The sequence below is a fragment of the Acanthaster planci genome, linkage group LG03, assembly GCF_054643075.1.
Source record: "Acanthaster planci isolate LZ-2023a linkage group LG03, COTS_SCS, whole genome shotgun sequence".
Classification (NCBI taxonomy): domain Eukaryota; kingdom Metazoa; phylum Echinodermata; class Asteroidea; order Valvatida; family Acanthasteridae; genus Acanthaster; species Acanthaster planci.
In genome coordinates, this window is record NC_141779.1 from 12,934,945 (window position 1) to 12,961,500 (window position 26,556).

The 26,556-nt window shown below is 40.6% G+C and overlaps 3 protein-coding genes across 12 annotated transcripts in view; 1 reads left to right on the forward strand and 2 right to left on the reverse strand.

Moving 5' to 3' along the window:
• cuedc2 (CUE domain containing 2) overlaps positions 1 to 20,992 on the forward strand; it is an 80,561-nt gene extending 59,569 nt beyond the window's left edge. For all 4 annotated transcript variants that reach the window (XM_087134551.1, XM_087134552.1, XM_087134553.1 and 1 more), the window contains 2 exons: positions 15,063 to 15,215; positions 15,594 to 20,992. The gene's annotated coding sequence lies outside the window, so the exon portion shown is untranslated. The remainder of the gene's footprint in view (positions 1 to 15,062; positions 15,216 to 15,593) is intronic.
• Positions 1,240 to 6,291, reverse strand: LOC110991252 (uncharacterized). Its single transcript, XM_022256561.2, has 5 exons — positions 6,094 to 6,291; positions 4,186 to 4,386; positions 3,695 to 3,835; positions 3,274 to 3,368; positions 1,240 to 3,099 (listed from the first exon to the last, which is right to left on the reverse strand). Exons 2-5 carry the CDS (start codon positions 4,346 to 4,348, stop codon positions 2,764 to 2,766), a joined length of 735 nt encoding a protein of 244 aa, XP_022112253.1. The 5' UTR covers positions 4,349 to 4,386; positions 6,094 to 6,291; the 3' UTR covers positions 1,240 to 2,763.
• Positions 6,570 to 26,556, reverse strand: part of LOC110991034 (troponin C-like) — a 72,699-nt gene continuing 52,712 nt past the window's right edge. For 6 of the 7 annotated variants that reach the window (XM_087134562.1, XM_087134556.1, XM_087134557.1 and 3 more), the window contains one exon: positions 6,570 to 6,940. In XM_087134562.1, the coding sequence (XP_086990688.1) occupies positions 6,712 to 6,940 (229 nt within the window). In that variant the 3' untranslated portion in view covers positions 6,570 to 6,711. Of the gene's footprint in view, positions 6,941 to 24,556; positions 25,508 to 25,793; positions 25,913 to 26,556 lie in introns of those variants that run through there. The other variant, XM_087134560.1, reaches the window with a different exon arrangement.

Sequence of the window (26,556 nt, forward strand, 5' to 3'; positions counted from 1 at the left end):
ATGCGCAAAACGCGCACAGTGCTGGGTGGCCATGCGTTTCTTTGATTGTGGTACATGTATACTGCTGTGGCTACTACGCCGGTGTAGTAGTTTGGTTGGTGCGGGTAAATTCGTTGGCTTAAAAAGCGAAATAACTGAAACAGCAAATGTAATGAGACAGCTGTCAGCTAATCAAGAAACAGCATCTGTGGGTGAGGTGTTGTAAAGCGGAATATCTTAAGTTCCATGCTTTGGGTTTTTTTGGGGGGGGTAAGTATTAGTTTCCTGGCTAAACAGAATTTTTACTAACGTTCCTCTGTCCTGGCTTTCTCACCATTGGATATCTCATTTCTGTCACTGCTGATGACTATGGCCGATGAACGGAGAAATAAAAGATTACCGAATTTCGATTTTTTCCCGTCTATATGGCAACGTCAGTTGGTGCAACTTGACACGCGGGTTTCATTTATATGAAGTAACCCTGCAGTTGTTAAGGGAGTCCACCAGCAGGTTTAAAGCAGTTGCCACGAGTAGTTCTTTTGAGCCCAGTGTGTAGGCTGTAATAAACTACTAGGCCTATTTTTTTATACTGGATGCCACGTAGTCGATGTTAATTTTTCCCATGTTGGTCGAACGTTCAGAATGGGAAGTGGGGTTTCTTTTGGGTTTTTGTTTTATCTTTCGTTTTCTCATGGTTTAAATGTTACATTTAATTACTCCCCAAACTTTGAACTTTACCGGTTAGTTTTTCCCATTGAAATTATTCACTGTTCTGGGAAAACTATTTTCGCATACCGTAAAAGATGTAATATTTAGTTGCTTGAATTCAAAAGAAAATCCACATAAAGACCCACGTCGTCATATCGTCTTCGTTTTAAACCCTGAATTAGCTCATAGATTAAAGGTCACGGCTGCGTGCAGTAAGTCATAGCATTTGTTAGCAATTATTTTCATCTTAACCTTTCGTGATAATCGTGTGAAGAACCGAGTAAATTTAATGCACACGTACATGTACGTGTATATTCGTATGCACTCATCACACGGAGATCGTGGCACCTTACGTTTCGATATTCGGTTTCTCGCCTAGATGAATCACATGTAAACACGACCTCAAAGCCTCTTGGCCTACTGCACAAAGGTCGAGAAGAATAGTGGAGTGGTAGAGCTGCTCAACTTGGCAAAAGACGCCTCACGGGACTATTACGGCAAAGAGCTTTCAAAATCACCATCACCACCGCAAAATACATATTCATCACTGAGTTCTTTAAGCTGGCTATTTCTGTTTTATTGATAAAGGAATACAAAAGAACTCGAATAACTACATGTATTTGAAGTATTTAACATTTACCAATGACATCAGCAGCGTTATATAGAAAGTTGAATGTCCTGGAACGAAAGGCGAGCCCAGATTTACGTTTAAAAATCTAAGAATTTCACATAGGCCTAATTATTGTAAACTTGGTCCGAGCTACTCGATGCTTTGGTGTTCTCTTTGAAACGTTTCTGCCACAATATCAAAAACAAAATTACAAAAGAAACGGTTTTGCCCCAAATAAGTTGATTATAACCGGACGGATTCGATTTATCAAAGGGGTGTTTTAAAACAATAGTCGATACACCAGTTCGCTTGTGTATCATGCACCAGTCCGCTTGTATATCCACTGAAATCATTCGTAGTTTGTTTCATTGCCGGTCTGTGGAATTTTTGTCAGCCTTCTGTTTGGGGCTGGAGATGATTATCGTAGTTAAAACCACTCCGGAATAAATGAACAATTTCCGGTGCATATGTTTTCATATCAGAATATATTTCTTTTTTTATACTTGAATCTGCGTCTTTAGTATGATAGGAACATGTTCAGTCGAACTTCGTTATTAAGATCATTGTTAGTACAACATTCTGCTTAAACTGAGAGGAAATTTTAGGGCCCAATTATTTGGTCTTCACTGTTTTCATTCCTGATAATACACGGTTCATGTTATATGGTAATCTGCAAAGTCCAAAGGACCAGTTGTTTGTGAGGTCCGACTGTACATGAATTGAAACTGCCATCATAATTTCCTCAAGAGCAGCTTTACAATGATGAATCATAAGTGAACAGTTTCCCCATCATTCCTGGAAAATCGTCGTTCCCCCACAATGGGCCTTTTTTCGAAAGGACCATTTCCCTCACTCTCTGCAATTGTCTTTCCAAAACAGGAAAACATGCAATTCGCATGTGCTGAAGAAGACCTGCAGGGGTTTTGATTGTGTCTAATCACATGTAATTTTTTTTCAATCGATGTTATGATTTAAAATCTTCATTCTCCGGGTGATAATTTTCCCAATCTGGAACATTCCCACTCGGACCTAAAATTAATATGAATTCTTTGGAAAATCGTTCCCTTTAATGTTCATATCTGAAAATTACGCGTGATGGGTAGTTCTTTTCTTGGACTTTAAGTCAACGTGGCTAAGCCACCTTTGATTCAGGGACCAGTAACCCCCCCCCCATTTTCTTTTTAACAATAATATACAAAACTAAAGTCGTAAAACATGAGGAAGTAGCCTATATAAATTTTATCGCGCAAATAAGATTTTCACTGAAACACCATTTATGTGACTTTTCTTTACGTGCAGGAAGCTGTCAAATTGAATGTTTTAGAAATCACCTTGATTGGCTATAGTATATTATGAAGCGTGAGTAACTGCAACGATTTCAATACCATTATCATTTGCTCTGTTCAGGATCTCTTATGTTATGTGATTTGGTTGGTTTATTTAGCGGCATGGGAGTGATGTCACACTTATTTGGATTTCGCAGCCACGCTAATGGTGTCTTCGTCGAGGCAGTAGAGGGCGCTGTCTACTAACTCCAGGCCCTCCGGTGCCCCCGTCTCTTTAATGATCTTCACCACTTCCAGCCCGGGTTGGAAGTTCTCCTTCAACCCGAGGAGCTCGCACCTCATCACATACGTTACAGCCTTGTAGGGTTCTCCAGGGGTAAACCGCTTGTACAGCCCGGCTGTACCGAGGCGGACCCCGGCAGGGGCTGCCTCCTTTACCGCGGTTATGCCCGTCCAGCGTAGCCACTCCTTCTCCAGGTCACCGCTGTTGCTCAGTTCTGTGTCGGAGACCTTACTCTGGAAAATATTGTAAAACACGCCCGTATCAGTTGTGAAATGAAAAACAAAGGCTAAGCTTCCAGGCCATACACGAGAATGCACTTTGCAATCCAGCACTTGCATGCAGAAAACCCCTCTACATAGATCTTACTCTATCGTTGTCGGACAGTGTTCACAGGATCTACTTCTTACCCTGAAGGCACTCAGGATAAACAGCGAGTCGAGGCGAGCAGGCATGTCGGGAATTATCGGCTTTCCTTCCAGTGTCGCGATTTCGTCATAACCACCTGGAAGTACGCCAATCGTAAAAGTCAATTTTCCATGCGTTGCGAGTCCTTCACAAAACAAAAACTGCCACAAAGTAATGGATTAGAAATGGCCCAACCAGGAAACTTTCCATGGTAAGAATTAGGACTGGGTGCGCAGTAAAGGACATTATTTGGCGAAATCATATTCCATGCATCAGTGTCAGTGTACAGAGATGTTTTCCGGCATGTATGTTGTATTATGATTTTCCTATGAATATACCGCAGCCTCTGTAAGTACAAAAATGATTTGAATTAGGAATTTTAAAAGTATGAGATCATATGGGAAGTATTCTTTGTTTTGTTACCTGGGTGATTCACTTGAACTCCTGGCATACCGTGACCCTTGACCACAGCCTTAATCAGTTCCGGATCAGGGTGCATGAAGTCGTTGATAATCCTCTCATGGGAACCGGTAAACGTTGAGAAATTTGCGTAAGGAAACAAGCCTGTGAAAAGAGTACATGGTCACACTGAGACGATCGGACGTACTCTGGGATTTGGCATTGGAAATCCAGTTCTTTGCTGAACTTGAAGGACGTTCCCTGCCCATCTCGAAATCGTGCGGGGTTTCCCTGTTTTCTCGACCAGTGAAATATTTACACGAAGCTAAAACTTCCCAAACTCGCTTGTAACAATCAACTAAAGATTTTGAAAGATGGCGTTCCTGGAAATGATGGTCAAGCTTGTGGATACTATAGTTGAGGACTTAGATATGTGATGGTTTTTAAAGTTTCACCGTTAGTCATAACCCCCTTGAGATAAGAGCCAGTAGTTTTTATACAAAAGATCTACCCACCCTTTTCGTCGATGTTCCGGTGAAGCTGTGCGGCTATGTAGTGATCCAGCGTCTCCACGTATTGGCCTAGGCTCTTCCATCCATCGACGAAAGTCGCAAAATCTGGCGGCGGGGTTATCTTCTCGTAGAAATTGATCACAGCGCTCAGTTTTGGGGTTGTCATCCTTGCTTGTGTGGTCCAAGAAACGACTGGAAAACGGACTGTAGAGACAAGCCCTGAGCTCACAGTTTTGTTCAAGGTAGTAAAAGCAATTTCTTGCGGAGAAATGCGCTGATATTCTTGAGCCTTCAGCTTTGCCAGGAACAGGTTGATGGTGGCATAATGTGTGATAAAACTAACGTTCGAGCTGCCCACACGTTACCGCCGCCGGTACCTTTTAACTTAGCCGTAATTTCCGGTTGCCACGAGCCAATTGCTGCGAATTCCATTCTGTCAAGAAACACCCAGTAGCCTTTACATTTGTCTTTCAAATGAACTCAGGCCCAGGATTTCTAACAGACTGACAGTTCTTTACAAGTTGCGAACATTAGGCTAAAGAACCACCAGAAAGAGGCTCACAGTCATAATTTACTGTTAATGTATAGAGTATTTTTGCCGATCCACTTGCGCATAACGAAAACCGTAGGGTCAGTCATCAGTGGGTATGTCCTGGCTTTTGACATGTCCCAGCCACCAAGGCGAAGTCATCGACCTCATCTTGCCATTTACCTAACCTATTAATGGTTTTTGTTGTGTGTGTGTGTTGGGGGGTACCAGTAACCCATTTTCCCGCAGCCAGTCACCGAATTTTGTTCCATTTGGAAGATTGCACTCTGCCCCTAGGCCACGTGTACTTTTGCAATTGTATTTTTTATTTACATCCCCACAATAGCCGCATCGCTGGCGCGAGGCGGGGCCTTAAACCAGTTTGGTTTAAATTGTATTCCTAAAATCCAACATTTGATCTGGAAATCCCCTAGGCAGGTGCGATTCCAGACTCTGCGATCATGCACCATTGCTTTTGAAACCCACGTTTCCAGTGTAGTCTGAAGCTGTCAGGTACATTGACGGGAAAAATTACATGTTTTTATCATATGGGAAAACAATGTATTATCAACCCGCCTGAGTATTTCCAAAAATAACAACGGTTTGTGCGGCTAGGGACATGGTTATAATACCTTTTGAGGGAACATTACTTCTTGAAATGTAATTGGCACGTTGTGGCTGTGGACAGAACAGTATTTGGTATTTGACAAAGTAAACCACACATCAAAATGCACGTACCACGCAACGTACGAGTCATAGCGTGCAAAATATGCACAGAAAATGGCCGTGTCCTTGAGGCCACAATATGAAATCCCCGTCTTATTTGTGAGCAGCACAGAAAATTCAGGCGCGCTTTCTTCTGTTTTCGCGTTTGAAACTGATTAGTAGCTTCAATAACGGGCTGATTCTATAGCTCTCCGTGCATTCTGAGCAGCGGGCATGTCTTTCTGCGAGGCAATGCTAGCGTGCATAATTCGTGTAAACCTCTATGAACATAATGTAAAAGCCTAAAAGCACCCGTGGCTGATTCATCCTGTTTCTCACCGCCAGCTCATGGGATGACGGCGTGCAAACCATAAACCCCACTTTGGCAAACACTTGAATCGCATATAATGCTGCATCATGTGTGGGGGCGTACCGCAGGGAGGTCTTTCATACAACAGTTATCCCTCTTTTGTATTTTTTGTTAAATTTCAGGATAACATACTCTTTGGAGTTTCACTACAACCGAGACAATGACATGCTATACTTTCTCACTAACGTTTCTCCTGTGTGGGTAAAATTAAGGCAGCCTGTAAAACATCCTTCAGCAGAAAACAGTTGTGGGGCGTTCACTTACTGTCTTGACCGAGAAATTTCACATTTTTGAGAAAGTCACTTACCACTTATTGTAGCCTATGACTCCCTCCAAATCGGTGTCTCTAGAATCTCACTCTGGGTCATCTAATACGCGCGTGACGCTGTGGGTGACTCGATTTGGACGACTCCTCGCATCTGATGGAACAATAGCTTCTTAAAGATGGCCTCCGGATTGCACCGCGTCCTCAGCTCATATGGGGCAGACGCCGAGATCGGCCTGACGGTACAGTGCAGGCCTGTGCGGGTCGAACAAAACCACTAAGCGCGCAACGCACGAGAGAACAGTAATGGCACGAGGCCTTGGTGATTATTATCATAAAGGGTAATGTACTTTGCTCTCACAGCTCTTCATCACTTCCGCTGCTTGGTCACACTGCGTGTTCTGTGTACACAATCATTGCTTGTATTTTGCATATCAGCAAACGTAAAGGGAATATTTTGGCCGTCTGTTCTGGGTACTGTACTTTACTGTCGCAGACCCCCCCCCAAAAAAAAATAATAGAGATATTTTATCTGTCACCATTATTGTGGACGGCTCCTCGACGTGATGTAAGGTTTTTGTCGTTACTTTCAATTTTTTTTTGGCAGGATTGTGCCTTCAACTGTGGCCTAGGCCTATTCATTATGCAATCTTTTTTTTTTCATCCGCAATGGCCAGTTTTACTGGAAATAGCGCGCAAAAGTATCCTTTCCTCCCCCGTAAAAACAACTTCGCGCCTAATCGTGCTTTCAGCGGTGAAAAGGACTAGTGGGACATGATGGTAGCTGCCGGTGACAGCGAAGCGTAGTGGTCCATTTCGTTGGATGTTCTGTACGTTTTTGGCCTTCCAGCATAGTGCAATCTGATGTATCAACAGCTCCCTGGAGCTCCTGGAAAAAGAAAAGGGTCAAAATAACAGATATCAAAATAACAGAAACTAAAGGAAAACAAAGAGTGCAATATTGCTAAATCACTCGACATCGATCCCTTGCGATTCACCGCGTGTGATCTGTTTTTAGTGTTTCTTGGTGGGTTTACTTCCTATAGTCCGTCCAGTATTACTGGCGAATGACAAATTTGTTGAGCCGTTTTCAAACCAGATACCCTGGTGCTTTGTCAGCGTCGGCGGGAATGACATCTCTAATTTCAAAGCAAAGCAAACGCAAAAAAAGACATTAAACAAACAACAGTATCAACAAAGAAGACTTCAGACTATCGTGACAAAATTTAAATTTTAGAATATCCTTTACAGTTAAAAAAAAAGATAACTGAACTTCTCCTTCGTGGTTTACTTTATGCCCAGTTGTCAGACGACACGGAAATTGGTTTTGACTACCGATTATTAATGCTTTGCCCATTTTTGCTTGTAGTAATGTTATGGAATATGGGAACAAACCAATATGAAAGCAAGTTTCTAAAAAAGCACGGCTTCACATCACGAGCTCATTTCTGGTCAGTTTGTAAAAAAAGTGAATATTTTAGAGCATGTTCATCAGGGGATACCGAAGAACGGCGCTGTTGCAAAATTTAAGGCCTTCAGCAGTGTAAACTAACGCAGATCGCGAGCTGGATCGGCGATTTGCATGCAGTGACGTTGTTTAGTGGAGGGTGGCCTACATTCGTCAGCAGAAGGCCGGAGTGGCAGGGCACCATTCCACATCTGCACCTTGGCCAGTTTGGTTTTGGCGCATGCAATAGCATGTGCTTGCCGTGAGTTGGGTCGTTTGATCCATCACATTCCTTTCCATTTCCATTAAAATTTATTTTCGCCAAAGCTGAGCACAAAAAGACTAAATGATTCTGTTCGCTAAGCATTTGTCTTCTCCTAAGTGCCACTGCACGTTTTCAATGACCATTTTTGTTGATAGAATTTATATTTATCGTCTTTTATTTTCGTTAAATTAAATTAGAATTTTTTACAACAGCCACAAGCATGGAACCACGTGACCACACTTTCGTTTATCCACCGAAAAATAAATCTCCCACCTCCCATTTTCATCGTCCCAATTTTTCTCCCTTCCCTTCTCCCTTCTACTTTGTTTTGATAATAACCCCTTGGAAGAATGTTTCTATTAAAATGGGAGCTATTTCATCTATCAAATTACTTTGGGCAATACTTTGTAATTTGGCCGCAAAGTTATTCGTCAATTTGTCAAACTGCAAAAACTCCAGTTGGTGATATCGTCATCGTGGGCGTGCTATTCGGCAGTTTATCAGAATGCAAAACTGCACATTTGCTGTAGCTGGTCAATCCACTCATGATCCAATATGTATCATTCGCAGGTCGTGCGCACATGGATGGCTTGTTCATTGTGCAAACTATGACTGGTTTAATTATTGCTAAAACCTAGCCTCAATTCATTTCTCAGTATTCTAGGAACATTAATTCAGTTATGGGAACGTTTGGAGGCTTATGTCTATATAGGCAAAACAATTCAGCCTTATAAGCTTCCTTTTCATTTAAATTACATCTGCGCTTTGAAATTGATAAGCTGACAAAATCGTATTTAGCATTCAGTTGAATTGAAATTGATGTACAATATGAAATGTAAACTTTAGATCTCGTTTGATTAAATCAGAGTTTAAGGTTTGTGGTAAAGTTAGACAACAAAACGAAGCAATTGAAGCAATTTGTTCTACGTCATTTTTTAAAACAATGAAATTCATCAAAAACACCCTGTTTTAGTTCCTCAAGTGCTTAATTTTGTATTGAAAATTATCATTCATATCGTCACATTCAGTCAGTCTAAATTTCAATTCATTAAGTACAATTAGAATAGCCACATAAGATCTTAAAAAGATCTTAAAACTTCATGTTTCCTGATGATACTATGTACCGAATCACCTTCTTATTGACAATGGACGGTCTCGAAAAAGTGTATAGTTATTTGCTGAACAAACCACAGCAACATAACAATCACGATTGTGTTTTTGTTTTTTGCCGGCACATCCATCGGCGAATAAAGGCACTTCCTCTACCCCATCAAGGTCGGTTTCGATAAGGAATTCGCAGAGATGTGACGCTCTCTTATTCGATCCTCTTGCAGCTATACTTTCATGCCATAAATAACATTTGCAGTATTATGTATCGAGGACGTAAAATTGTAACAAGTAGCCTTCTCTTGTAGAAAAGCTCAGTCTTATTTGTTCAAGATCAAATGTGGCGGCTCGTAATTTATTGTAATGGATGCCAGTTTCCTTCATTGTTGTCTTGATTTTTCGAACTTCATCCTTTCTTTGATGGGATTCTGATTCTTTTCCTCTTGGGATCCTCTGTGGTATGAATCCCATATACCACAGAACTTTTTAGGTCTGTGAAATCTCAAATTCATTGTCTGAAACTCTCAAAGATAAAGTGTGTATGAAGCTGATTCATTATTTTCATTACACTGCAGTACATTTTGTACACTTTCGTGACCGTTAGGTCTTCAGCAAGGCACGGTTGATTGTTGTTCTTACGACAATAGTGTGATTCTGTCCTTGGAAATCGATTAATATGATTCCTTGTGCTCTGTTTTTGGTCTTCGACTGTTTACTTTTGTAAACACCACCGCGTTTTTCAGATTCAACCACTTCAAACGATTTTGTTTTACTTAATGCTGTCCGAACCTGCTTTTCGCTCACACCAATCGTGTTGAGGAACATGACAAACTTGCTGAAAACCACCGTGTTCATCAGGCAAGAAATATTCCAAGCTCATTTTTTACGATTTCCTTTTGCTTTAAGAGTTTTTGGCTGTTTCACTCTAACATGTTCTTGAACAGCAACCGCCCTGTATCAAAAAATTAATTTTGAATTTCTTGGTATTTCTTCAACTTCTGAGTTGGTATTTGTCACCTTGATCATGCACACGCTGCCTGTACACCGTGGGCGCAGTCCCCTTCTAGCAGGCATATCCGTCTTTGAATGCTGGCTGATGGAGGACAACCCCGAATTTCTACGTTGCTTGGCAGGTTGAGCTGTGGTCTTCGTTACAGTGATCATCATCCCATCGTTCACCTTCAACTTGAAAATCTTCTGATCGCATACGAGGTGATTCACTCATTTGTTCAGCCTCTTCAAAGGCCACTGGTTTGGGAATGCGATGAGTTTCTTTCATCTGGTCGCACACAATGTGATTTATTCATTTCGTCAGCCTCTTCAAAGGCCATTGGTTCGGGAATGTTTGTTTCTGAAAAACATTGTGGAACATTGACATCGCAAGGTCCATTGTGATTTGCTCTTGGTGGTTGTTCTGTCATAGCGTTTAAAAACGGGGCGACGATTTCTTCGTTTGTAAGTTCACCATTGGTGAAGTCAACCAGCTGGTGAAGTGAACCAGTGGAATGTCATCTCGGTCCATGGTCTGAAAGTATTGCTTTTCGTCTTCAGTAGAGCATTCTGACTGATGATTCTCACTGTTGAGAGCTGGAATTGAGACCGTTTTGCTGTGGAGGAAACTGGGAAGTTTCTTCAAAGTGTTTGTAGCACAGAAGACAGAGACAGTTAATGCACGCCGCTCAAATAATGCAATGCAGCCAAAATGTTTCACAAGTTCATTTCTTCTTCGAATTATTTTTTCTTTGAGCTTTGTTAATGGCACATTGTCTTCTTCATCACTAAGCTCATCTTCTGTACCTTCAAAATTAGCAACAGTTTCTTACCACCACTTATTATGTGGTTTCCGTCACATGCAGACCTTGCTACCGCGAGTCAACACATCTGACGATAAACACTTCAGATCATCGATATGACAACATTCATGGAGTTGTCCTCCCATTGAACTAATACGTCAGTGCCTGGTTTAGGATGACGCATTCTAAAGGACGTGAGAAGAAAAAAAATTCAATTCTGTGCATCATAAATTGTAGTATTATCTGTTTTCCAAGTTACAAAAATCCCTAGAATAAACTTTCATAATGAACCTAATAAAAGTGATTCTGATTTGCAGAACTGAAAATTTGCTTACTACGCCAAAAATGTCATCTGCAATTATAAACGCAATTTGTTGTTAATCAATACTTTTACAAATTTATCACAACACGGATGCTGTTTGGAACAATAATTTTTCAAACTTAAAAGTTAAGGGCATTACTTTTACCTTTTCTTTTATGCCAAAAAGAATCCTTGGGGTAATTACAACAGAAACAGGAGAACACAGTTATCTTGTATTGCGAAATGGGCAGACCGCGTGTATAGGCTAGGCTTAATCCGCGCTAGGTGTATATGACATAGCATAGGCCTGTCTTTAAAATGCAGGCGGAGCAAGTTCCTTTCACCTTTCAGTTATTCTAATTATTTTTGTAACAAGACCTAAGAACATCCAACAGTGGACTTTATTATTACAGTAGGCCTAAGTGCTAAGCCAGCAGTGCTCCCCGCATAAGCTTAGGCCTAACTTAGTTAAACAGACACTGCAGTTCAGAAAGACCGCGGATATGTAGCAGGCCATTGAGGTGTTAAACGCAAGACATATGTGCTGAATATCATAGTATTTTTATTGGGAATCGCAAAATACAAAACTAAATCGAAAACTCACTTTTTGCGAAGCATCTTGCCAACCAAAGAGCTATTGTATGTAGATGATGATAGCCGATACTTTGATTTGATCGTTAATAGTCACCAGCGAAAACACATGTTCGTCAGTTTGTCAACTGAGTAGAGTGTACCTGATATATTTCAAAGTGGCAAATCGTATATTTGTCACTATGTTAAATTCTTTGTATGCTGCCTTGAACAATCCGTCAGGGTGGGGCCTCCCATTTTTTTTTTCAAAAAATCGGGGGAAAACGGGATTTTGGCCCCCAAAATTGAAAGAGCAACCTTTCAGATCCCCTAAACTGACATTTAAAAATCGCCAAAACGGTGGGTTCGCCGGTACGTCAGCTCTGCGACGAAATTAACAGTGCGTTTTAAATTAAAGGAAAATGGATTAATTTCTTCATTTCATGGGTAATTGGAAATTGGCAACACCATTCATTGACTAATGATGTCCTCTTTCTCTTCACACAAGGAAATCCAGATTCACCACAGCCTAACTCCAACAAGTTTCATACCTTAAAAAAGAAAGACCAGTGTTTCCTCAACAATTTTTTTTTAGTGACTTAACATGTTTATGCCTGTCTCGAACTTATCCCATTGTCCTTCAGCATGCCCCCATTCCTTCAACACAAGATTCAGCTGGTCCTCATCGTTCTCAATGCATTCCTGATTATGTCTCTCTGTCTTCTTAAGTCTCAACTGCAGCGAAGATTCTGACACGTATGTCAATGATATCTTGGGGTGGCGACTTGTAAATGTGGTTCTTAAGATGTCCCAAAAAACGAAATCACAGGGGTGAGATCAGGGGACCTTGGTGGCCACTCAATCTCATGGTTGAAACCAATTACTCTCGTGCTGAACAACTCTGGTGCTGAACAACTCTGGTAGCCTTTCCCTCACCATGATCCGACGGTTAGCTGGAGTTCCATCCTGGACATAAGCAGCCAAACGTTCTACCCGAGGTGTTCAAAGTGTTGCTCTAACTGCGGTACAGTTTCGTCGTTGATAATCTAAAAGTAACATTCACCATGGAGATTGCCATCAAAGAAACGGGATCCAATGACGGTGCCATCCCCACACAGACCTATCCAAAGAGAAATCTTCTCTCGGGTCATTTTCACATCAAAACTGAAGTTGGGTGGGGTATGCATCGGAGTGTATTCGCAGACATTCTGGTTTACTGACAAGGTGCTCCAAGAATCTGGGATACTGGTCAAGGAACGACTGGCAAAATCTTAGTCGTCTGGATAGATCTGCGTGAAAGAGTTCGTCTTGCCTGTGTATCTTGTAAGGGTACCATTGGATGTCCTATCGAACAATCTTGTGAAAAGGGGATGGCGACATTCCTAGCCCATTTCTCCTGGCAGACACGTGCTGGTCTCTTTGTAGCAACTCAAGGACAGCCCTGATGTTCGCATCTGATCTTGCCGTTCTTCGTCAGCCTGGGCGATCCTTGTTGGGATTCAAGCTTGTCCCCTCCTTTTGGTACTCCCAGATGTTTTTTCCAAATTATCGACTTGGCGGAAATGGAACGGTCAGGAAAACGCTGACCAAATGCACCTTCTACTTGCTTGAGGCTTCCAGTCCTCAAACCACTCTTTTACCACAAACACAGGCTGCTCAGTTGTAAGCTGCATTTTGCCAACTTTTAAGGAGTGTGCAATGAGATAACGTGCTGATGATTGCATAATTTGGAGGCCCAACAAAAGCCGTGAACTGCGCAGACAAGGGTCTGTACCAAAAATTCTGTCAGGTGTAAGACCAGTTCTGACATGGTTGATTGAACTTCTTCGTTCTCAGTCAACTGTGACAATAAATTGGATTTCTTGGTGTCACTAGAAAGAGGACATCATTAGTTAATAAATGGTGGTTACCAATTTCCAAAATATTTCACCATGTCCAAGATATTAACAAGTTAATCTCGGTTTTTTTTAAACATACTGTATAATTCTTTTGGAAAGAAGTCGTAAAAATAAATAATTACACACGCTTTTTTAATGGGTTTCGCCGTCGCAAACACCCTCCCAAAGGAAAACTAAAGAACGTTTAGTATGGAATCAGGGTACTTCGCCCGAATCTTTCCACCTAGACCTATAGGTTAAGAAACTGAACTAATTATGCGTTCGCACAAGCATTTGACGCCTGATGCATGTTGCAAGCAAGGCAACGCGGTGGCTGTACGAGTTCGAAAGAAGCGTTGTATGTGCAAATGAAAAAGCTTTAGCGCGGTTATACCTTGAATGCTTTCAAACTGATATAGTCGCTCGTTGCTCAGCCCAATCTATTCTGTCTGACAGAAATGGCATTGGAACACAAAATTTATTGTAACTGTTCGTGTGGAAGATGCTGCAGAACGAATACATTCATTGAATTTGACATGAATATTCTAGGCGTCGATACTGAAGGCCCCTGAGATATCTCTGCTGCGTTGGTAACGTGCCTGCATAACCTGTGGTGATACTCGTGCATGTTTCTCCGAATTCACTTTAATGTTACGAGGATGTATGTAATTGCATAGATTGTTGCGCATAACCGCCTAAGTGAGGGATCCTACTGTTTTTTGGGGGTGGGAATTTTTTATGAAAAAAGCGGTTAACACGAGTCTGATGGCAAAAAGCTTAAACCTTGTTGGTTGCGGACCCATATTACAGCTGCAGAGAAAAACAAGAGCATGATATGACTTCGATAAAAATTCGTTTCGGCTTCATGGACTCACGTGGTAAAGGAATGGCTTTCATCATAATGGCTCAAGTTGACTGACCCACCTTTGACTGACGCTCCCTTCCTACAGACCCACAGACCTAATGCTGCCCTGTCTAGACCATTGCCAATTGTAACAAACTTCACATATTGATTAAAGGGGCAGACTGTTTCTTTCCAGCCTCATCTTGGTTTTAACTCATTGTTTTAAATGGTAGAGAAGCAAGATGGCTGCCCAGAAAAGAAAAGAAATCTGAAAGCCTACTAAAATTAGAAAAATATCGTGCTTGGACAATTTATTCTGGTTATGATCGTTGATGTTTACGGGCCTTGGAGTTTGTGACAAATCGTACGTTAATAACCACGGTACCGGGAAGAAAATACTGTAGAGGAAAAATTTTGGACGAAATTTGCATGATACCGAGATAATTTCCACAACTGAGTCCATCCTGTTAACGACCGTAAAGTGGTAGCACCACGGCAAACAGTAATCAATATTCAGTGAATGTTGTGTATACTGCGCCTGCATACACAGCACCAGGCACCAACAGCACAATGCTTTAAGAGAAAAACCTTCCTCCTTTCTGCACGCTCGAATCTTCCCCAAAATGGTGCATTATTCAGAAAAGGATTCAGCTCAAACAAGGGTTCAACACGAAAAGTAAAGGTTGGGTTTTGAGATGTTACAGATAGACGCGCTGTGACGCTTGTATGACGCATGTGTATCACACAATGACGAAATCGCCGAGGCAACATTATACAGTTGGTGTGCAGTTTTATTTATTTTTTCAGGAAATCTGTCACAGAGCACGTTCTTGGTGAGGGGTGAAGCTTCAGAGAATTGCATGGAGATCTACCGGTACCTCACAGGGACGCTGAGTTGGATTAATGACGTCAGCTGTGATACACTCGACCCGCTGGTCTCGTGTCAACTTCGTGACCAGAGTACGAATATCTATTTGTCCTCGTTTGTTAAAACTGTCCGTGCTGATCAAATAGACACAGTTTCTTGAGATACTCCAATACATCGTATACTTTGTACAGTACTTCCATCAAAGCTTTGCTTAAATTAAATTGACGTTTTGGTAAGATTGTGCCGAGGTGTTTCCCTCCTCCTGTGTTGAAGAATGAAGAACTTTAAACCTTTAAACCGTTCAATGTCACCACTAATGAAATACTAAGATAATGCTTTACATAGTTTTAAAGTGGAGCTGGATAAATTTATAAAACAATGAGTTCTTTTTTCAGCTACATTGGTTTTTCAATTTGTTTTGTTCTTAGAGACTAATGCGTCTTATGTACTACTTTGTCTTATCATTGCAGTTGGCACAACACCACTGACTACAACTTTATCACAGATTCCAACGGGGATTGTGGCCATGGCGCCTCAACACGTGACCCATCATCTTCACAGTTGACCCTGGAGCCTTGACAGACCAGAGTCGCGAGTGCTGTTACAGATCAGCCATGGTTCACTTCCCCGTTTGGGCTTGACCATTGCCTTGCTGGTCACGTCGTCATGCAGTTCCAAACGCGCCTTACGCTAGAGTACATGCGGAGTGGTACGCCTCATAAGAAGGTTAAGGATGACGGTGGTGGGGTTCTAATGACCTGCCAGTTGCAAGATGTTGCGCTGAAAGAAACGAATGTCCGTCTTGTACAACGTTTACAAAGCACTCAACTAATGGGGGCTGAATGTCTCTCTCTGTTACAGCCATGATACTTGGTAGGTAAAAAGACGATTGGTCTTTATTTTGATTTGTGTTGATAGCTCTGTGTCACATTTAAAAAACCGAATTCGTGAAATGAAAAATCCACGCTTTCCTACATTTTTGCCCTTCTTTTCAATGTATTTTTTTCCAGAGAGAAGGAAAATGCATGTTTACGCACGTGCTGCTGTGAATTCAGCACGATACATGTGTCTTTGTGAAATGAAAACTTTAGCTGACCTACATGTACACTTCGGTCTTTTCAGTCAATACGTTTTGTACGTGTACGAGGGACATTTAGATTAGTGGCTCTTTTTGAAAAAGCAAAATGCACTTATCGAGATTTTGGCGCCTAACAACATTACTGTTATTTTGACATGACATTTTCAACATTTGTGGCTCTTTGTGAAAGCGGTGACGTATGTAATTGCATAGAATGTGGCACGCTACGATTAAGTGAGGGATCTCTCTCTTTTTTTGTGGTATGGTGGGGATTCTTCGGGTGCTCAACCCGAGTCTGATGGCCTAACAGCTTATACGCTGTTGGTTGCGGGCCTGTATTACACCTACAGAAAAAAGGAGTATAATATAGCATGTTATGAAATACCAATTTTCGGAATTCGAGCCGCACCTTTTACGTTGATTATCATGCTGTAAAAGTCTCTGCGGTTTATACGCCAGGCGGCTTATACGGTAAAGTTTGAAGGATAAAATCTGTCGCAAAAGCCGCGGCCGGGCATCATCTGAAATAAATTAAAATTCGAGTTGTCTAGATTCCGGACTTCCCAAGTCATGGAGTCACGGAACACATACATGAAATGTGTACTTTGCAAAAATTTTCAGTGATTATTTTCCCGCTTTTAATACATTGCAGACAAATAGTCATATTTTTTTAAAGTTGTAACCTAAAGATTTCTTTTCTACCTTTAAATAAAAATCAATTGCTTCAATGGTGTACTTTTATGAAGCCGATTTTTTTTTTACTTGGGTTCTTGATGACAACGATTCTGTGGTCTCGCGGTTATCGGAAAGAGTCAGCGATTGGGCTTTTAATGAATGGATCTGCGGCAGAAAAAGACCTATTCGATCTGTGAGGAAACAAACTGTTCTTTGTTTTACCTTACCTTGAATCCATCCACTAGAACTGAAACTTAAATTTGTTCAGGGAAGTTTAGTTGCATCCAAACAAGATTTTATCGTTTTATCAAATAGACTAGCATACGTGTGTAAACTGTTTAAGCTGGTATAATAGGTACATGAAATTGATTTTTTTGGTTGTAAATTACAGCAAGGCACTCTTTCCTTGATCTCCTAAAAAATTCAGATGGTGTAAAACTGGAAGAGCAATCAAATCTGTATAAAAAATGTTTGATACTGTTCACACATTCCTAAGACGAATACTCTGGTGAAACCTTTGCTTCCATGAAAGTCATAATATAGGGGAAGAAAACAGCGTGTAATTTCTGGCAGGCTGCAATTTCATGTGAATCCACAGGGCATGAAAGTGAAGCAAAATGTGTTCCCTCAGTTTTTAGTGCCGATAACTAACTTGGATGCCGTAACATTCTTTTGCTTGCATCACGCAAGCGTATCACACAATGACGAAATAGTCGAAGAAACATTAAACAGTTGATATGCAGTGAAAGAACACTAATTTTTTTATGTTTACTGTTACGCTTGAAATCATAAATTGGAATTGAAAAGGGTGCACATTTCTCGTTTTTAACAGTCTTTGATTGGTAAAAGAGGTTACGATCATATTGGACCCAAAACTTGTGATGTATGTTATACCAATTTACCTTGTTATGTATAAGACCATTAGGCTACAATGAAGTTTGGAACTGAGCAACTTCCGAAGTAAATGTAGTTGTCAAATCTGTTTTAAAAAGTAATGTATGCTGCCTGAGTATTTACCTGTTAATTTCATTCACAACATAAAAAAGTAGCGGTGTAATTTTTAAATTACATTTCACTATTATGCCACGCAGAATGTTAATGATGGAATTGAAACGAGACCCTCTGTGAGACTGGGGGCATGTTCTGTGACATTTTGACTCTTTGGAGGTTACATATGTATGGGGGCCCTTTAGAGCTGTTATTTAAACATGTATTGCACGTTGAACCTCTTTTCTTCTCCTCTCGTTTCCTCTAGAGCACATGCACGTTTTTTTTAGTACAATGCCTTTTAAGAAAATTTGGTTAAAAGGGTAACAAGGATGCAACACGACTTCCGTCAATTGTTGTGATACATGATTTAAAAAAATACCAGTTTCTTCCAAAAGATATGGTACAGCACGATACCTAACTACTGTTGGTGAAATTGAATGTAAAGTCTTAGTAATCCCAGAAATCCACTGACAATTCCAAGCATATCCTGCCGATGGATTTCATGGAATGGTTCAGAAACTTTACAACATTTGATGAGCGAAGCCAGGTTTTCTGATATTTATTTGTGGGAAAAACTGGTGCTACGAAGGTTTTGCGAAACACAAAACTCTCCAACAGGTTTTGTCTACAATGAGTATTTCTTTATATGCAATATGAAGAATTCATTTACTGCGAGGGACACGTATCCCTGTCCAGGACCATGTCAAAATGTCACAAAACAGTTATGTAATGGTATCGCCCTAATATCCTGTGAGCGCAGTAGACTCCTCTCCCACATTAGTGTGTGCAATAAAAAGACGAACATGGCGGCTCCGCGTCGTAGCACTAGATGGTGCACTACTTTCAGGAAATAGCACAAGACGTGAAAGGAAATTTGTCTAAGGAGTGATTCTTGGGGTAGGTGTTTCTTAACAGATTCTCCCACATTACCGTGGGGGAGGATTTTTGAGCTGCCTTAAATAATACCAATTAAGCACAATTCGAGCGGACAGTGCGTCAGACTACTAAACTTCACGGAGGTTTTGAACTGAATAACCTTTAACTTAGTTATGTATGAGACATTTAGCCGTGAGTGAAGTCTTGAACTTGGAGTAGTGAGGACACAGGAGTCACAACTTTGTCACTTCAAAATGCTGGATAATCGGGTTCAGACGAATAGAAAACATGAAAACGTCCAGTCGCTGCTTGTAGCTTAGTCAGACAAATACCTGGTACAAATTTGGCTTAGACTGGCCAATAACATGTTGACCACCACTGGAAAGCTAGGTTCATAACAAACAAAATGCGCATCAAAATTTTATCACACGGAGTGATCATAAGATCTCATGTAATACACTCTTGTATAAATGCCGTAATGAAGATGGTTCAAACCACGAAATCTTATAAACAACTTGGCTATTTATTCCCAAAATGACCAGAAGAAAACATTCCTGAAGGGCAGTAATTGAACATGAATATTTAGGGCACATAGCCTAACATAAGCAGCTGCAGAAGCATTAAATTTGATGTTATGAGATAAAACCATGCACAAACAAAACATGAATATTCAATTTCCTTTACTTCAGTACACAAAGTTTGAAGGATGTAAATTACCAGGCATGCCAGAAAGCGGTAACTGGCCAGGTGTTATGACCTGGGTAGTTCAAACTCCTGTTTCTTTCCTCCATGCTTGAACTGAGTAACTTTGGTAAGTGGTGGTCAAATGTGTTAAAAAAATAGCTTTCCGGAAACCTGATCTTTTAATTTCCTTCACATTCGAAGGAACTGTATTTATTGTGCAGTTTAGTTTGGATCTTGCGTCACTTGATTTTTAGTTTATTTGTTGTGTATTTTTGAAATTTGTGATGTCATGTTCTTAGATGTATCTGCGCATACTTCATTCAACTCGGTTGGTATGATGAATGCACCAGAACAGAAAACGACTTTTCTGCTGAAGATGAAATTGAATGCGTCCCCAAAAGTTTGGGCATGTTTTGTGACATTTCAAAACATTTGCAGTTTAGGTACTAGGGGTCCTTAAGAATTGTTATTTATACATGTATTGTAAGTTGTAACTCTTCTTAGTTTAAACTCTTAGAGTACGTTGACGTTTTTCACTACATTGCCTTCAAGGAAATTTACCAGCAAAAATATTAAGGATGGAATACCACTTCCGTGATTGTAGTAGGTACACGATGTAAAAAGCACTAGTTTCTCTAAAGGAGAGTATAACCAACAATTCCTAACTTCTGAGGAAATTTAATATTGAGTCTTACTAAACAAGGAAACCCAGTGACCATTCCAAGCTTGGCCTACCGACGGATTTCATGGACTTTAAAATATTTCCTCATTTTAGTTTAACTGGGGAAGACATGTTCTCTGATATTTTGGGGAGAAACTGGTGCTACCATATAATATAAATATTTTGCTAAACATTATCTCGAAGAGGTTGTGTCTACATTATAAGCTTTTCTTCAGTATGTGGAAAACATAAAAATTGGTTTGAAGAGCATTCAGTATACTGCTACGGATCCTGACACAGAAATGTGTCAAATTGTCGCAAAGTGGTTATTTCATAGCATGACCTGATATCCTTCCATCGAATGTCTATGGAACATTTGTTAAAGCCAACGTAAATTGTTTGGTGAACAGGGTATCTTAAAAGGAAATTTTATCTCTTGGATGTAACTAATTGTTTTCGTAAATGGTAACCATTATCTGTTTCATTATGAAGTCATCTTTCGTATGACACCAAGAAATCCGAACTTCCGTCATAATAGAGGACTGAGCACATAGTGGTGTAATGGACTATGGCAGAAATGGCTTGGGCCACATTGCTGTTTTGATGTTGAATTCATACTGTCCAGAGATGGCTTTTTTGAAAATTACGTAATGTTTGCAACGAGAATAACAGCAGAAGTTTCCATTGAAGGAAACAGGGACAAAGCCATTTTTGACAGGGTCCATTAACTACTTTGTGCTCAGTTGTGCATGACGGCAATTGTAATTTCTTGGTGTCATACGAAAGAGGACATTATACTGAAACATATGTACAAAAATAGGTTTCGTGTTTAAGCCCCCTTTTAAAAGTTACTTGATAATTTTTTAAACACATGTAATAAACCTATTATGAATTTTCATGTGGTACGTGATGCCTCTGTGTTAATATATTGTAACGTCCTGTGTACTGTATAAAAATTGGGTTGGGGAGAGGTTTAGAAAACCTGAAATAGATGGAAATATACGAAAATCTTCTTTCCCCTGGGTCCGATTTGGGTCCGATTTGGGTCCGATTTGGGTCCGATTTGGGTCCGATTTGGGTCCGATTTGGGTCCGATTTGGGTCCGATTTGGGTCCGATTTGGGTCCGATTTGGGTCCGATTTGGGTCCGATTTGGGTCCGATTTGGGTCCGATTTGGGTCCGATTTGGGTCCGATTTGGGTCCGATTTGGGTCCGATTTGGGTCCGATTTGGGTCCGATTTGGGTCCGATTTGGGTCCGATTTGGGTCCGATTTGGGTCCGATTTGGGTCCGATTTGGGTCCGATTTGGGTCCGATTTGGGTCCGATTTGGGTCCGATTTGGGTCCGATTTGGGTCCGATTTGGGTCCGATTTGGGTCCGATTTGGGTCCGATTTGGGTCCGATTTGGGTCCGATTTGGGTCCGATTTGGGTCCGATTTGGGTCCGATTTGGGTCCGATTTGGGTCCGATTTGGGTCCGATTTGGGTCCGATTTGGGTCCGATTTGGGTCCGATTTGGGTCCGATTTGGGTCCGATTTGGGTCCGATTTGGGTCCGATTTGGGTCCGATTTGGGTCCGATTTGGGTCCGATTTGGGTCCGATTTGGGTCCGATTTGGGTCCGATTTGGGTCCGATTTGGGTCCGATTTGGGTCCGATTTGGGTCCGATTTGGGTCCGATTTGGGTCCGATTTGGGTCCGATTTGGGTCCGATTTGGGTCCGATTTGGGTCCGATTTGGGTCCGATTTGGGTCCGATTTGGGTCCGATTTGGGTCCGATTTGGGTATAAAAAAGGGGCGGAGGGGTACGGGGACTTGACGTCCGCCATACCACTCCACCCTTGACCTCTGACCCTTGCCCCGGAATCGATCCTGGGTCTCCCGGTTCCCAGGCCGTGACCTTAACCACTGCGCTCTTTGGGTCCCCAAGGGATATTTTACTTTTTTCTTATTTAACACTTAGATTTTATTTCTTACATTTGAATAAAAAAGTGCCCTCCCTGGGATTCGAACCAATCATCTCTCGCTTTCAAGTACGATTCTTCCACACTGAGCCACTTCGATCTCTGAAAGAACATCTTTTTTTTTTAAATTTAACCCTTAGGTTGGAATTATAAATTTGAGTTTGAATTTTGAGATTGACTTCAAAAAGTGTCTTCCCCTGGGATTCGAACCCATCATCTCTCGCTTTCAAGTACGATTCTTCCACACTGAGCCACTTCGATCTCTGAAAGAACATCTTTTTTTTTTAAATTTAACCCTTAGGTTAGAATTATAAATTTGAGTTTGAATTTTGAGATTGACTTCAAAAAGTGTCTTCCCCTGGGATTCGAACCCATCATCTCTCGCTTTCAAGTACGATTCTTCCACACTGAGCCACTTCGATCTCTGAAAGAACATCTTTTTTTTTTTAAATTTAACCTTTAAGTTGGAATTATAAATTTGAGTTTGAATTTTGAGATTGACTTCAAAAAGTGTCCTCCCTGGGATTCGAACCCATCATCTTTCACTTTCAAGTACGATTCTTCCACACTGAGCCACTTTGATCTCTGAAAGAACATATTTTTTTTTAAAATTTAACCCTTAGGTTGGAATTATAAATTTGAGTTAGACTTAAAAAAGTGTCCTCCTGGGATTCGAACCCATCATCTCTCGCTTTCAAGTACGATTTTTCCACACTGAGCCACTTTGATCTCTGAAAGAACAACTTTTTTTTTTAATTTAACCCGTAGGTTTGAATTATAAATTTGAGTTTGAATTTTGAGATTGACTTCAAAAAGTGTCCTACTTTGGATTCGAACCCATCATCTTTCGCTTTCAAGTACGATTCTTCCACACTGAGCCACTCCGATCTCTGAAAGAACATCTTTTTTTTTTAAATTTAACCTTTAAGTTGGAATTATAAATTTGAGTTTGAATTTTGAGATTGACTTCAAAAAGTGTCCTCCCTGGGATTCGAACCCATCATCTCTCGCTTTCAAGTACGATTCTTCCACACTGAGCCACTTTGATCTCTGAAAGAACATATTTTTTTTAAAATTTAACCCTTAGGTTGGAATTATAAATTTGAGTTAGACTTCAAAAAGTGTCCTCCCTGGGATTCGAACCCATCACCTCTCGCTTTCAAGTACGATTTTTCCACACTGAGCCACTTTGATCTCTGAAAGAACAACTTTTTTTTTTAAATTTAACCCGTAGGTTTGAATTATAAATTTGAGTTTGAATTTTGAGATTGACTTCAAAAAGTGTCCTACTTTGGATTCGAACCCCACGATCTCTCGGGCCAAGCACGATTCTTCCACACTGAGCCACTTCGATTTCTAAAAGAACACCTTTTTAAAAACTCAACCCTTAAGTTTGAATTACAAATTTCAGTTCGAATTTAGAGATTGACTTAAAAAAATGGCCTCCGTGGGAATCCAACCCATCACCTCACACTTTCAAACACGATTCTTCCACACTAAGCCTCTTTGCTCTCTGAAAAAACAATTTAACCGTTAGGTTTGAATTATTTTTGAATTTATTTCAAATTTGAGTTTGAATTTTGAAATTGAATTCAAAAAGTGTCCTTACAGGGATTCGAACTCACCTCTGACACTTTCAAACGCGCTTCTTCCACACTATGCCACAAACATCTCTGCGAGAACTTTTTTTTAATACTTAGCCCTAAGGCTTGACTTCATAATTTGAAATTGAAAAAAGGTGCCTCTCCGGAATTCAAACCAGCTTCCCACACTTTCAAACACGACGCTTCCACACTGAACCACAAACCTCTCTGAAAGAACAAAGTTTTTTAAATTAAACCTTAGGTTTGAATTTCGAGTATGAATTCAAAAAGTGTCCTCGCTTGGATCTAAACTCATACTTTCAAACACGTTTATTCTACATTGAGCAACTTGCATCTCTAAAGGAACGCCTTTTTAAAAAATAACCCTTACGTTTAAATTTTTATTCGGAATATTTAAAAGGTAGCGTGCCGGCCCAGGAGACAAACCCATGATCACAAATTTCCAAATATGGCGCTTCCACAATGCGCAACAAACATATTTCGTTCTGTTTTCCTGGAAATGCGTCACAGCGCCCACTTTTGGTGGAGGGTGAGACTTCAAAGACTTGCATGCGGATCTACGACATAGGGATGTCGAGGAGTGTTTGTCACAGAACCATTCAGTAATGGGCGCCGGCGATTCACTTAGCTTGCAAGGATAGTAAAGTGTCTTTCAACCTGACACAGTCATGATCGTTGGTAGGCAACACGACGAGTGCCGTTAGTCTTTGTTTTGATTTGTGTTGATATAGCTCTTTGTCACATTTGAAAAAAACTTTGAACTGAAAAAAATGGGTTTTTTTCTAGGTCAGGCTAAAATGACTTTGATGCAAGGGTATTTGGAAAACTGTGTTTTGACTTAATATACCTTGTTAATCAGTGTTTTTGTGACAGGAAGAGAACATTCTTGATAAAACATCTAGCTGCATTTTATTCTGTGTTTATTTCTTCAACGACCTCGGGGAACAGGTTTATATATTGGGTTATGCGTAGAAACTTCAAGATTTTTGTTGTTGTGATGACAGCCTAAACCTAAGCAGCAGATGCTAACATGAACATCAAACAGCAATCGTAGTACATTGCAAGATACCGCCGGAACTGTGATAATTCCTTCAGGAGCATGATATTTTTAATTAATTCACAAGGCACGAGCATCTGCAGTGTTGTGGTTTAATGCAAAATTCATGTCTTTATCCCTGTCATAATTAGCAGTTCCCTCACGAGTATGATTTTTTAAAAATAAATTCACATGGCTCATACGTCTGCCGTATATGGTTAATGTTCTTCATCCCTGCCTGTTCAAAACAGATGTTCCTCCATTTAACTTTTCCTTGAACATCCTCACCCATTAATTAAAATGTTTTTCGCTTCAATTTTAATACACAACAAACACCAAATGAAAATCTGATATGTACATGTACATTTTGAGCCACTTGTACATACAGACACAGTGGTAAGCTACACGTTTTTAACCATTCGTCTATATGCAAACGCAGTAAATGGCGTGAGCTTAATACTCACTTGATGTACTTTTTATAATTTAAGTGAGAGTAGAGTCTGCAACTGTAAGCCACACATTCATACGTGTGTGCTTCCCTATAGAGCTCCATGGATAGTGGAAAGCAAGGGCCACTGTACTGGCTCCTTTTGAATGGACAGCAAAGACTGGAGTACAATTTATTTTGACATCGGGTCGCGTGATTTTTCTGACAGGCCTTGTGTATATACCTGTGTAGCAGAAGTAGTTTTCATAACTCGTGGTTTTTTGTTCTATTTTTTCTACCGCCGTGTGAAGGTCCAGCAGGTTGATGCTTTTGGTTGGTCGTTATATGGGTATTTCACTCTGGTCTTGCACCTGCATGGCTCGAGTGAACTCTGGAAAGGAAACCACAATAAGACAACGACGAAGAGGATATTTTCAGTTTGAATACCACTCCACAGGTTCTCAAAACTATAACGGCACGAAGAGGCGAGTCATTGCGTCAAATGCACCAGTCCATTTTTCGCACATAAGGCGGGGTACGATGTACGTGAATCAGATTCCTGTGATTATTTAAGGGTGACCCGATGTTTCGAAATATAAATGTGTATGTTGATTTCTGAACCTTGTCCATTCTTGGTCTGTAAAATGTGCCCCGTTTCAAACATTATAGGAATATACCGTTTTGGTCAATGGCACCATCACCATTTGTGTCAGTACGGGCGAACATCTGCTCGATGAAGTCGCTGGAGGGTATATTCTCAGTCATCCGTTGAATGGCATTGGCCACCTCGTTGTAACTTTAAAAAAGTAAATAAAACATACATATTTATAAGTAGATAGCTCTCTATTTCTTCTTTGCTCTTTCTTTCATTTAGTTAGTTTTTTTCCAAGAGTAATGAGACTTGGTAAGAAAAACACCCCGATATTTCCCGGCAGTTCAGATAAAAAGGATTAGTGACGGGGAACTGATTTGTACCTCCTACTGTCGTGGTAGCTGCTCTACTGTTACAGAAATATAATTCGTAATTTTACTCATGGATCATTGAAACGTTTTATAGCTTGGCTTACACTGTGAATGCCTTTTAACAAGCCATATTCACGTGTCCAGTATGCTGGATGGAGCAAGGCGTTCAGGGGCTGCAACGCAAAACCGTGCCTTATTTCTAAATTTTGTATTCCAACTTGAGAACCATACCTTAAATAGTTGTAATCGGGGAGAGAGGCCTTTGGTGCATATGAACGGTCCCAAGTTTCTCTCACCAGAGTGGTAAGAGAAATCTGTGAAGACTTTTATGATTAGGCAAAAAAGAGTCTGCGGTTTCTGGTCAGCGCGTCAGTAAAATAAACAATTTTTTGGTATAAACGATGTCCAAATGCTGCCAAACATGCTTGATCGAATGGGATGCGTAATTTTAAAGTGTTTTGGATGGGTACGATTGAG